This window comes from Canis lupus, chromosome 8 (assembly GCF_048164855.1).
Source record: "Canis lupus baileyi chromosome 8, mCanLup2.hap1, whole genome shotgun sequence".
In the NCBI taxonomy this organism is placed as follows: domain Eukaryota; kingdom Metazoa; phylum Chordata; class Mammalia; order Carnivora; family Canidae; genus Canis; species Canis lupus.
In genome coordinates, this window is record NC_132845.1 from 55,413,714 (window position 1) to 55,426,408 (window position 12,695).

Consider the following 12,695-nt stretch of genomic DNA (forward strand, 5'->3'; position numbering starts at 1 on the left):
ATTTATTTCTTCATGAGAGACACAGAGAGGCAGAGACACAGGCAGAGGGAGAAGCAGGCTCCATGCAGGGAGCCCAATGCGGGACTCGATCCTGGGACTCCAGGATCGTGCCCTGGGCCAAAGGCAGGCGCCAAACCGCTGAGGCACCCAGGCGTCCCTTTATTTTAATTTTTTTGAGACAGAAGGAGAGGGAGAGAGTGAGAGAGCAAGAGAGCACGCGCATGTATGGTGGAGAGGGGCAGAGGGAGAAGGAAAGAGAATCCAAGCAGACTTGCACTGAGTGTGGACCTGAGATCACGACCTGGGCCCAAACCAAGAGTTGGATGCTTGTACACCTTAAGCAGATTACAATTTTGCCAGTCATTTTTCCATAAAGGTGGAAAAATAAAATTCAAAATAAAGAAGTATGGATATGTAGAAACATGGAAAAATGTTCATGTGTTAAGTGAGAAAAAAGCAAATTTAAAAGTGTTAGGCACACCAGGATAGAGAGTATGTAAACTATGAATGAAGATGGACAAGGACTAGCAGAAAATACATATAGAAAAGAAGCAGGAGGAATGCTTTGGTGAAGGTGTAAGGAACACAGGTTTCAGCAAACTTAGGAGTCAGAAAAGACACAAAATTCTAATCTCTAATACATCTAGCATAAAAATCTGTTTCTCAAAAATCGGGTGATTTTTTAAAAATTTTTATTTTTATTTATTATTTTTTTTTAAATTTTTAAATAAAACACAATGTTGGGATCCCTGGGTGGCGCAGCAGTTTAGTGCCTGCCTTTGGCCCAGGGCGCGATCCTGGAGACCTGGGATCGAATCCCACGTCAGGCTCCCGGTGCATGGAGCCTGCTTCTCCCTCTGTGTCTCTGCCTCTCTCTCTCTCTGTGTGACTATTATAAATAAAAAACAAAACAAAACAAAACCACAATGTTCATTATAGTCTTGATGGTGGGTAGGTATATGGGTGCTTACTATACAGCTTTTCTCTAGGTTTGAAAATTTTCATAATGATATGGTAGGAAAAAGGACTCATCTCTGTTCTTACATGGTCATGGGTCCCATTCTTGGTAAGCTGCCCAGCGACATTACCATGTAAATGTTTGCAAAAACTGCTCCCAGCTCTAAGATTCTGACTTACCTCTGTAAAGTGCCAGGAATAAAGTTTTTCCCACTGCAAAGTATTGAGAGGTTTCCAAAGAGAAACTACATATTCACAGGCAGTTATGATACATGGCTCTTTGAAACCCGCTATTTCCCACCACATGGCACTCACATCCACTGAACAGGAACCAGAAGGATTCTGAAATAAATAGCAACAGCAGTTATGTTAAAGCCATACTTGGGATCTGTTTCATGAAAAGAATATGTATTAAAACTGCTGGGTTATTAGGATTAAATGAAATACCAAGTAAATGTAATTAAATGTAATTAAAGTTTTTTTTTTAAAGATTTATTTATTCATGAGAGACAGAGAGAGGGAGAGGCAGAGACACAGGCAGAGGGAGAAGCAGGCTCCATGCAGGGAGCCCGACGTGGGACCTGATCCCGGGACTCCAGGATCACGCACTGGGCCGAAGGCAGGCACCAAACCGCTGAGCCACCTAGGGATCCCCCTAATTAAAGTTTTTATAGATCAAAAGAAAGAGTGGGGCACCTGGCTGGCTCAGTTGGTAGAGCATGTGACCCTTGATCTTGGGGTTGTAAGTTCAAGCCCCATGCTGGAGAGATTACTCATAAATAAAATCTTAAAAAAAAAAGAAAAGAAAAAGAAAAATTAAAGAAAAGAAAAAAGAAAGAGGTTTGTGGGTCTCAAGTAACTAAAAAAATCTGCCCTCTCCACACTTATATCATAAAAGATCTAAAAATGTATAGCTCCAGAGTAGAAGAGATTCAGATTTAATCACAAAATGCAGCCCATAAGAACCTGCCCATCTGGAGATGAAACACCCTGATGAACCACCCATGGTTTAAAGAGGGAATAAAACTGAAACAACATATTACAGTTGACCCCTGAACAACGTGGGGGTTAGGTGCACTGACTTCCCACACAAAGTCTGCATGTAACTTTTGACTTTTCCAAAACTTAACTACTAATAGCCTACTACTGACAGGAAGCCTTACTGATAACATAAACAACACATACTTGATATGTTATATTATGTACTATATGGAATAAAGTATAGAGAAAAGAAAATATTAAGAAAGTCATAAGGGAAAGAATATACATTTACAATTCTGTACTGTGTTTACTGGGGGGGAAAAAAAAAGCCTGCCTGTTAAATGAGCCTGTGCAGTTCAAACCTGTGTTGTTCAAGAGTCAACTGTACTTACAAATAAACAAGGAGAGCACTATGTTTTTGTTTTTGTTTTTAATTTTTTATTTATTTATGATAGTCACACAGAGAGAAAGAGGCAGAGACATAGGCAGAGGGGAAGCAGGCTCCATGCACCGGGAGCCCGACGTGGGATTCGATCCCCGGTCTCCAGGATCGCGCCCTGGGCCAAAGGCAGGCGCTAAACTGCTGCGCCACCCAGGGATCCCAAGGAGAGCACTATGTATCCAAACTCACAGGGTATAGCCAAAGTAGTATGTCCAAAAGAAATTTATAATCATAAAGGCATTGATCAAAAAACAAGAAAAATTAAAGGAAAAAAACAGATTCAAGAGGTTAGTAAAAGAACAAGTAATAAGCACAATGAAAAACAGAAGGAATTAAGGGCAAAACCAGAAATAAGTCAAATAGAAAACCAAAGAACCTAATTAACAATCAATACAACCAAAAACTAGGGTTTTTTTGGGAAGACCAAAGGAATGGTAAATCTCTTAAGTTTGATAGAGGAAAAAAATACTTGAGACAATGGGGACTAGAGATAGAGCGTATGTAAGTGAATACAAACAGACCAAGAAAAAAAACTTAGAATAATAACTTTTTACCTACAAGTTAGAAAAATACAAATGAAATGGTTGATTCTTTAAGAAATGTTCTTAAAAGTGATTCAAGAATAGCTTTGGAATGACTGTTACTATATATCTTTATACAAAAGGAATCCGGGGATCCCTGGGTGGCGCAGCGGTTTGGCGCCTGCCTTTGGCCCAGGGCGTGATCCTGGAGACCCGGGATCGAATCCCACGTCGGGCTCCCGGTGCATGGAGCCTGCTTCTCCCTCTGCCTGTGTCTCTGCCTCTCTCTCTCTCTCTCTCTCTCTGTGACTATCATAAATAAATAAAAATTAAAAATTAAAAAAAAAAAAAAAAAAAGGAATCTGGGGCTCACAGGGTAAATAATTTGCCCAAGATCATGTAGCCAGTAGTCGGCAGAAACAGTTTATGTGGGTTTCAAGCTCTTTCTTTTGAAGAAGACCAGATGTCCCCAGCTGGGAGTGTTTTTGCAACCTTTCCCTGGCAGCTATCTAGCCACACCTGGGACATTTTGGGTTGTTATAACCAGGGACAGAGTGCTACTGTCTCTAGTGGGTAGAGGCAGGGCTGCTGCTAAATGTCCTACAATGCACAGGACAGCCCCTGCAACAAGGAATTACCCAGCCCCAGATGTTCAGAGTACTGAGATTGGGAAACCATGTTCTGTGCCATGCTATTTCAAGTATCATGAAAAAACTTAACTAGGACACAGGTCCAATCTACTTCTTGGGATTTATTGAAATAGCACTAACAATGTTTTAACTGTATTTCTCATAAATATATATATATATTATTCTACATATATTAGTATATATACTAATTAGTATATATTAGTTATTAAGTAATATATTATTATATAAGATACCAGTGAGCCACCCACGCATCCCAACCATTCATTATAATCTACAACTGTTACCCACTTTCTTGTAAATCATCATAGGTGATCCTTCCAGAAAGACTACACCATTTGGATAGGAGGGCCATAAGTGACTTTCTCCCTCTCTGTCAAAATACATGATTTTTTTTTTTTTAAGATTTGTTTAGGGACACCTGGGTGGCTCAGGTTGAGCATCTGTCTTCGGCTCAGGTCTTGGTCCCAGGGTCCTGGGATTGAGTCCCACATCAGGCTCCCCACAGGGAGCCTGCTTCTCCCTCTGCCTATGTCTCTGCCTCTCTTTTTGTGTCTCTCATGAAAAAATAGAATCTTAAAAAAAATTGTTTTTAAATGAGGCTCAAATATATATATATAAAAAGATTTATTTTTTTATTTATTTGAGAGAAAGAAAGAGAGCATACACACAACGGTTGCAAGGGCAGGGGAGCAGAGGGAGAGACAAAGAAGCAGACTCCCTGTTGAGCAGGGAGCTGGACGTGGGATTTGATCCCAGGATCCTAGGATCATCCTGAGCTGAAGGCTGATGTTTAACCGACCCACCAAGCCACCCAGGCGCCCCAAAATGCCTGACTTAAATTTAGATACAAAGTTGAGTGACCTAGCTTAAGTTGTTCTTGGCAATACCTTGACATAGAAATTTCTTCCAGAGAAGATCTCAAAATATAAATATAGCTAAATATTGCAAAAAACAAAGAATTTAAATGTTTTCTGAATCTGTTTCACCAAGTTTATTTAACAATGCTAAATTAAGAATGAGGGGAACGCCTGGGTAGTGTTAAGATCAAATTCTTCTCAATTTTCCTAGCAATTCATTAAATTTTTTACATGTAAGACACAAGACACATAATGGAACAGTGTTCTGACCTTTAACTTTGAAACCAATTGGAGGTGGCCTGGGTTTGAGCTTTGACAAGCAGGAAGCTCTGCTACTTCAGTCTGTGGAAATAAAAGTCACACCATTAATCTAGGCTTTATAGATGTCTTCCTGCATTGCTCATTCATCATCATGTCTATTCGATATATGTTACCTTCTCTGATAACAAGAGCAAAGCTCCATATGACTGCTTCCTTGACAAGAAAGGGAATCGGATCCCCCATATTTAAAAAATACATTCTTAACTTTAACTTCCCCCAACTGAACTTAACAGGTTATAGTATAGTCCTATCAAAGAGACATGTTAAATTATTCTTAAACACTGAGAAGCCAACATGTAAGAAAGTAATACGCTATCTAAATTCACTGAGATATTTCACTCTTTCATAGAAAATCTCACCAGGGAAGCAGATTGTTCCTGTTCAGTGGACTGTTTCCATGACTCCGGCTGGGGATTTCCACACAGCTGGTTGTCTTTGAAAGGGACCGACTCAGTGGGAAGAGGTGTTGCCTGGGGACCAGAATCACAGTCACAGGAAGGCTGTCCATCTCGACCTGACACAACCAGGGTGCCACCTGGTTTTGACAAGTTGGTCCAATTGTCGAGTTGTTTCTGATCACTGTCTTTTAGTGTATGTGCTGCCGAAGCGAGCACATGATCACTGTCTTTTAAGTGAGGAAGTTGGGGTGTAGAGCAAGTTGGTCTGACAGTCTCTGTGCACACTTTTTCACTGAGTGCTTGGGAGCCAAAAGCTGGAGTTGTGCCTAAGATGGGGAAAGTGGGCGAACACATGTCTGCTGTCGGCCTGTTACTGTTCTCGGGGGCACTGGTATTTAAAGGAGTGAAAAGTAATATGGATGAAGAAAGACCCTTCTTCTGAGACCGGCTTGTTAGGCTTGGCATTTTAGGTTGTGCTTTTTCTGGGAGAACCAGAATTTCCTCTTCCAAGTCCTTCATTTCAGTATCAATTTGTGTAGGAGTCAATTCTTCCAAAACAATACAGTTTCCCTCCTTAAGATGCTTCTGTGCATACATTTTCGATACAATAGGCTCAACTGTTTTTTCTGAATAGGACTTCAGTTTTTCAAGCTTAAGAGGTCCAAAGATTTCATCAGGTAACTGAAAGTCTGTGGTTTTGAGAAAAGATGACAGTTGCTTTAAACTTAGCATCTCATTCTCATGAAATGAAGCCTTGAACACAGCAGAATCCAAAGCTAGATAACCATTCTTTCTGGAAGAAAGGGAGTCTTCTTTTTGACAGTGATCTTTCTTCCCTAAAATAGAAAGGAACAAAGTTAACAACAAAATTCCAATGCCCAGGGACACCTGGGTGGCTCAGCAGTTGAGTGTCTGCCTTTGGTTCAGGGCATGATCTCGCAGTCCCGGGATCAAGTCTCACATTGGGCTCCCTGCATGGAGCCGGTTTCTTCCTCTGCCTATGTCTCTGCCTCTCTCATGAATAAAGAAAATCTTAAAAAAAAAAAAAAATTCCAATGCCCAATACAGAGTGAGATTTTAAACTCCAATACAGTACAAAACATCCACCACTCTTCCCACCAGGACTCTGAAACCTCAGTGAATGGTTCAAAAGCCAGCTGGCTAACTAGCAGTTCTCCTTTGGCAGTGCCAAAAACAGTACAGTGCTGACAGCAGTAGCTGGGAGAAGGAAGACCAACGTCTGGTCCCTCTGGTCCCAGCTCTGCCGCTGATCCAGTTACCTTGGGTACATCAGTTCACTTCATTTTCCCTGTTCTCTCATAAGGGACCTGAACTAAGAATCTCTAAAATCCTTCCTGCTCTAAAAAAACTATGGTTCCAATTATAAAATTCTGATTCCAACAGGTTACCAGAGCAGTTTACAAAATGCTGGTTCTTCTCACTGAAGAAAACTTCAGTCACCTTTTCAAGGAGAATAATTTATTACTTTTTTTTTTTAAGATTTTATTTATTTATTCATGAGACACACACACACACACACACACACAGAGGATGAAACACAGAGGGAGGAACAGGCTCGAGTCTGACTTGGGACTCGATCCTGGGTCTCCAGAATCATGCCCTGGGCCGAAGGCAGGCGTGAAACCGCTGAGCCACCTGGGCTGCCCTAATTTATTACTCTTAAAGCAGCTGGTGTTCTATACCATTCAAAATGTAGATCAAGTTGGCCCAACCACCTCCGCAGGCACATTGTCACAGCATGCCTAGAAGCCAAAAGCTGTAGGAGTGCTGAAGATGGGGAGAGTTGCATCCATCAACAAATAAATGAATAAAATGTGGTACATATATACAGCGGAATATTATTCAGCCATAAAACAGGGTACATGCTGCAACATAGATGAATCTTGAAAATAAGTCAAGGGAAAGCAGCCACACAAAAAAAGTATTAATTCCTTTTATATGAAATATCCAGAACAAGTAAGCCCATAAGATAGAATACATATTGGTGGTTGCCAGGGGCTAGCAGGGAAAAGGAAATGGGGAGCGTTAAGGGCATAGGGTTTCCTTCTGGGCTGATGATCATGTTTTGGAACTAGGTAGGGGCCCCGGTGTCACAACACTGAATTTATTATATGCCAGAGAATGGTTCACTTCAGTCAAAAGGTTAATTTTATGTAATGTGAAGGTCATCTCAAGAAAAAAAAATGTTTAATGTAGCAGCAGGTTACTATAATCACAGTGGATTATTTCAAAGTACATTTAAAAAGTTCCCAGTTTATAACTAGATTGCCCTACTTTCTGATTGCTCTGTATTCTTGTTGGCTTAAAGATGACAATAAAAAAGTCATAATGATTATGGTTTAATTTTAGTATATGTGCTGCCAAAGCGAGCACTGATTATGGTTTAATTCATTAAAAGTTAATTAATTATAACTCATAGGCCAAAGCCTATCTTCCAATGCCATAGAGCAGTCAGCTGCCTTTTTTTATAAATAAAGTTTTACTGCCACACATTTATATGTTCTCTGTGGCTACCTTCCCACTATACTGACTAGTTGTAACAGAGCACAAAGACAATATTTACTATTTGACCCTTTACAGAAAGTTTGCTGATATCTAACACAGAACTGGAGTGTTCTCTTACCCTGAATAATTACTTTTTCATTCTGATCTTTGTGTAAGGTGATTTCTTTCTTGGATCTATTAACACCTGATGTGCTAGGAGTTGGCAAAAGTAGTTCATGATGATCTAATACAGGTGGGCAGATTGACTTTCTTTTTCTTCTGTGTCTTCCACCAGATGGCTGGGTAACTGCTTTCCTGGGAAGGTTATCTTCAGTTGGCCCAGTGGGAGAGTGGACTTCAGTTAAGGACAGATGTTTTTGAGATCTTCTTGAACTTGATTGTTTTGTGCATGTGTCAGAAGTCCTAATTTCACTCTGGTCAGTCTCTTCACTGCAAAGGTTTAAATTTTTAGTTGCGTCTTTACTTTTATTTTTAAACTCTTTCTTTCTGACACCCAAATGACTTTGAATTACAGCCTCCAGGGCTACCTTCCTCTGACAATTTGACATGCGCCGTGTTGTTCTAACATAATATTCTGCGGGAAATAGAAGGCCTTCAAGCACTGTGCAAGAATATGTTTGATTTTCTGTAGAAGCAGGAGAGATTACTTCTGGGCTAAGACTCTTAGATTGACTTAAAACCTCATTTTCCTGAAGACTTTCATTTCTACCATCAAGAGTGTTATGGGGAAATTTTAAAGACTCTTCTGTGTGATTCTGTCCTTTTAAGTTTTGGTTTCCATCTGCTGATAAGTTATCATAAATGAGTTTATCTGGAGAGCATGAATTATCTGGCTCTAAGTCAGGACTTTGAGGCAGCTGGCCACTTGCACTTATACCTGGGTTATCTTTAGAGACCGTAATTTTTTTCACTTGTGCCTCTAGGTTTACAGGTGAAGCAGGGTTAATGTTTTTTAAACTGTGAGTAATAAGTTCCCAGTCATCTTTAGGAGGCTTATGTTCAAGGTGATGACTGCTACTGCTATTCGATAGAGTAAATGAAGCAAGTGTAGGCACCATGGGGAAATTATTTCCTCTTACGAGTGCATCAACATCTCTTTGTGGTTTGGCAGTTGGTGGAATTAATATACCCCTTACATTAGTTTCCATCACTGGTGATGGAGAACCAGGAATGTCAGACATAGAACTTGAAAGGTAAGTTCTTTTAGTTATAGGTGTCCTAGGATTTTCTCCATTGTTTTCTTCCTGTTCCTTTAGTCTTTTTCCAGACAGTATGAGTGAATCTGTGTCAAACAAAGAGTCTCTTGCCTGTGAAGTAAATGTTCTTTTCTGCTGCTTTTTTCTTCTCCCTGGCAGCTTACTCTGCCTTTTCTCAACACCAGGGCCACCGACCCAGTAGGGAAAATGTTCTTGGATATCACCTGTTCTTTGTATATGTAATTCTTCCACAGAGCCATGTTCAGGGTTGAAGGACTCAGGCTCAATGTCAAATGTGACAGGTGTCTTTTCTCCAGTTTCTTCATCCAGATGAGTGCTAATTTGCAATGTGTCACAAGGAGATACTTTATTTTTAGATTCTGAGGAAAAAAATTATATAATTAATATTTTCCTTTTAAATGAAGCAAAAAAATCCAATTGTTTATTTTAAAATATTATATAAAAATACATTTATTAAGAGTCGATATTTCATTCAGACAGATCAAAGTTCAAATTTTTAATATTCTAACACTAATAATTTTAAGTAAATGTAAACAGAATGGTGATGGAAAAAACGATTTTAAATTAAAGGTTATCTCTTCTTTATTGCAATCATCTTTCCTCTTAGTTTTTCCCCCCAGCTTTACTGAGGTACAACTGACAAATAAAAATCGTATATATTAGAGGTATAAAAAAAATGTTTTCATATGGGTATATGTGAAATACTATGTGAAATACTATCACAATCAAGCTAATTAAAATATCCAACATATTAAAAAAAAATCCAACATTTCTAGGGACCTGGGTGGCTCAGTCCATTAAACATCTCTTTTTTTTTTTTTTAAAGATTTTATTTATTTATTCATGAGACACACACACACACACACACACACACAGAGAGGCAGAGACACAGGCAGAGGGAGAAGCAGGCTCCATGCAGGGAGCCTGATGTGGGACTCAATCCTGGGTCTCCAGGATTACGCCCTGGGCTGAAGGCAGACGCTAAACCCCTGATCCACCCAGGGATCCCCAAACATCTGACTCTTGATTTTGCCTTGGGTCATGCTCTCACGGTCATGGGCTTGAGCCCCGCATCAGGCTCCATGCTCTGCGGGAGACTGCTTGGGACTCTCTCTCTCTCTCCCTCCCCCCGTTCCTCCTTCCTGCACACTCTCTCTCTCTCTCTCTCTCTCTCTCTCTCAAATAAATAAATAAATAAATAAATAAATAAATAAATCTTTAAAAAAAAATCTATCATTCACGTAGTTATGGTTTTGTGTGTGTGTTGGGGGGATGGGAACACTTAAGATCAGTTCTTCTAGCAAATTTTGAGTATATGATATAGTATTATTAACTAATTGTGTATCAAAGCTGTAGGACTTATTCATTCTGCATAATTGAAACACGGTACCCTTTGAACAACATCTTCCCATTCTCCCCACCATCTCACCTAATTTTTTATTACATGTCCTTTTTTGGAGGGTCAAATAATTTTAATACCACCTTTCCATTTTAATAGCCTCCAATTTTATGATTATAAATTACTTATTAACATAATTAATGACCATTGTTTTTTTTAGAATACTTCCAGCCGGATTTTTTTTTCTCTGTACATATATAAATACTTAATTCTTTAAAAAAAGACAACCTCTTCCCAATATTTACACAATAAATATAATTTCTAAAAGTTGAAAGGGGAAAGAGCAACTAAATAAATAATTCAACCAAAAGAACAAAAGAACAGTTCATTGCTCACGGAATTGGAGAAAATATTTACAAAGTATGTCACTGATAAGGATCTAATAGCTAGAATATATTAAGGACATTTACAACTCAACAATAGAAATGCAAATAACCTAATTAAAATATTGGCAAAGGACTTGAGTAGGTATTTCTCTGAAGCAGATATACAAATGGCCAATAAACACGTGAAAAGATGCTCAATATCATTAGTCACTAGGTATGTAAATCCAAGCTATAATTAGATACCACTTTACGTCCACTGGGATGGTTAGCATTTTAAAAATGGAAGATGACAAGTATTGGTGAGGATGTGCAGAAACTGGAACCGTTGGGCATCACTGTAGAATGTAAAATGGTATTGATGTAGCAGAAAACAGTTTGGCAGGTCTTCAAAAAGCTAAACAGAGAATCATCATATGACCCAGCAATACTGCTCTCCTAAGTATATACCCTAAAGAACAGAAAACATACATCCCTACACACAGCTGCATTTGAATGTTCATAGCAGCATAATGGCCAGAAAACATAACTAGAAAGTAAAAAAAAAAAAAAGTCCATCAACTGATGAATGGATGATGCATAAACCGTGATTCATCTGGGATCCCTGGGTGGCGCAGCGGTTTGGCGCCTGCCTTTGGCCCAGGGCGCGACCCTGGAGACCCGGGATCGAATCCCACGTCGGGCTTCTGGTGCATGGAGCCTGCTTCTCCCTCTGCCTGTGTCTCTGCCTCTCTCTCTCTGTGTGATTATCATAAATAAATAAAAATTTATTAAAAAAATTGTGATACATCTAACCAATAGACTAGCATTCAGCTGCACAAAGAAGTGAAGTACTGATGCGTGCTTGGATGTAGGTTTGGAGGAACGATTGCTGAAAACATAATGCTAAGTGAAAGAAGTCAATCACAAAAGGTCACATATTGTATGGCTCCATTCCTATGGAATTTCCGGAAGAGTTAAATCCACAGAAACAGAAGTAGATTAGTGGTTGCCAGGGGTTAGGGGTATTATGGGTACAGGGCTTCTTTTCAGGGTGCTGAAAATGTTCTGGAATTAGATAATGATGATGGTTGGACCATCTTGTAGGTATACAAAGAACCACTGAATTATGTACACACTTTAAAAACAGTCGATTGCCGGGGATCCCTGGGTGGCACAGCGGTTTGGCACCTGCCTTTGGCCCAGGGCGCGATCCTGGAGACCCGGGATCGAATCCCACATCAGGCTCCCGGTGCATGGAGCCTGCTTCTCCCTCTGCCTATGTCTCTGCCTCTCTCTCTCTCTGTGTGACTATCATAAATAAATAAAAATTAAAAAAAAAAAAAAAAAAAGTCGATTGCTTATCATCTTTTGGTTGTGAGAAAAAAAATCATAAGCAAATATACCTGGAAAATGAATAATAAAGCAAGCAGAAGTAAATGGGCTAGCTTTACCTGAGTGGTTTAGCTGTGGTAAAGTATCCTGCTGAAGCAAGCAATCATGTTCTTCCGCTGTTTTCTTAATAGAATTCTTAAACTTCTCAGCTCTTTGAGCACGCTAGAGAAAACAAAAACAGCTCAAGGAACGAATTTAAGAAAAAGGAGGGTTTTTTTTTTTAAGGCTTTATTATTATTTTTAAGAATTGTTTATATAGGGACCCCTGTGTGGCTCAGTGTTTGAGCATCTGCCTTCAGCTCAGGGCGTGATCCCTGAGTTACAGGATCAAGTCCCACATCAGGCTTCCTGCTAGGATCCTGCTTCTCCCTCTGCCTAGGTCTCTGCCTCCCTCTCTTTTTCTTTCATAAATAAATAAATAAAATCTTAAAAAACAAAAAGAACTTTTGGTATATAGTTCATACTATGATACCTCAATTTGAGAGAATAAGATTCACTTACCTGAAGGCGGGCCAGTGTCTTGCTGTATTCCCTTTTCAAGAATGCTAATTTTTCCTTCAACTGGAAAAAGAAAAACATCACACAATACTGAGCAGGTAGAAAGGAAGAGTCAGAGAGAAGGGATACATTGCCTATCAGACCCCAGTATACACTGCTTAGCAGGTACCCTCAGCAATAGACAGTGGAGGGAATAGCAGGTGCCCACAATACTTTCAGTTCTCACAAGGC

General features: G+C 39.6%; 1 protein-coding gene across 2 annotated transcripts in view; it reads right to left on the bottom strand.

Moving 5' to 3' along the window:
- The window catches only part of PALB2 (partner and localizer of BRCA2), a 28,121-nt gene that overhangs the window by 13,070 nt on the left and 2,356 nt on the right, over positions 1–12,695 (bottom strand). For both annotated transcript variants that reach the window (XM_072836169.1, XM_072836170.1), the window contains exons 2-7: positions 12,468–12,527; positions 12,026–12,128; positions 7,772–9,229; positions 5,089–5,963; positions 4,679–4,750; positions 1,138–1,299 (exon numbers count right to left, since the gene is read on the bottom strand). In XM_072836169.1, coding sequence (XP_072692270.1) covers positions 1,138–1,299; positions 4,679–4,750; positions 5,089–5,963; positions 7,772–9,229; positions 12,026–12,128; positions 12,468–12,527 — 2,730 coding nt within the window. The remainder of the gene's footprint in view (positions 1–1,137; positions 1,300–4,678; positions 4,751–5,088; positions 5,964–7,771; positions 9,230–12,025; positions 12,129–12,467; positions 12,528–12,695) is intronic.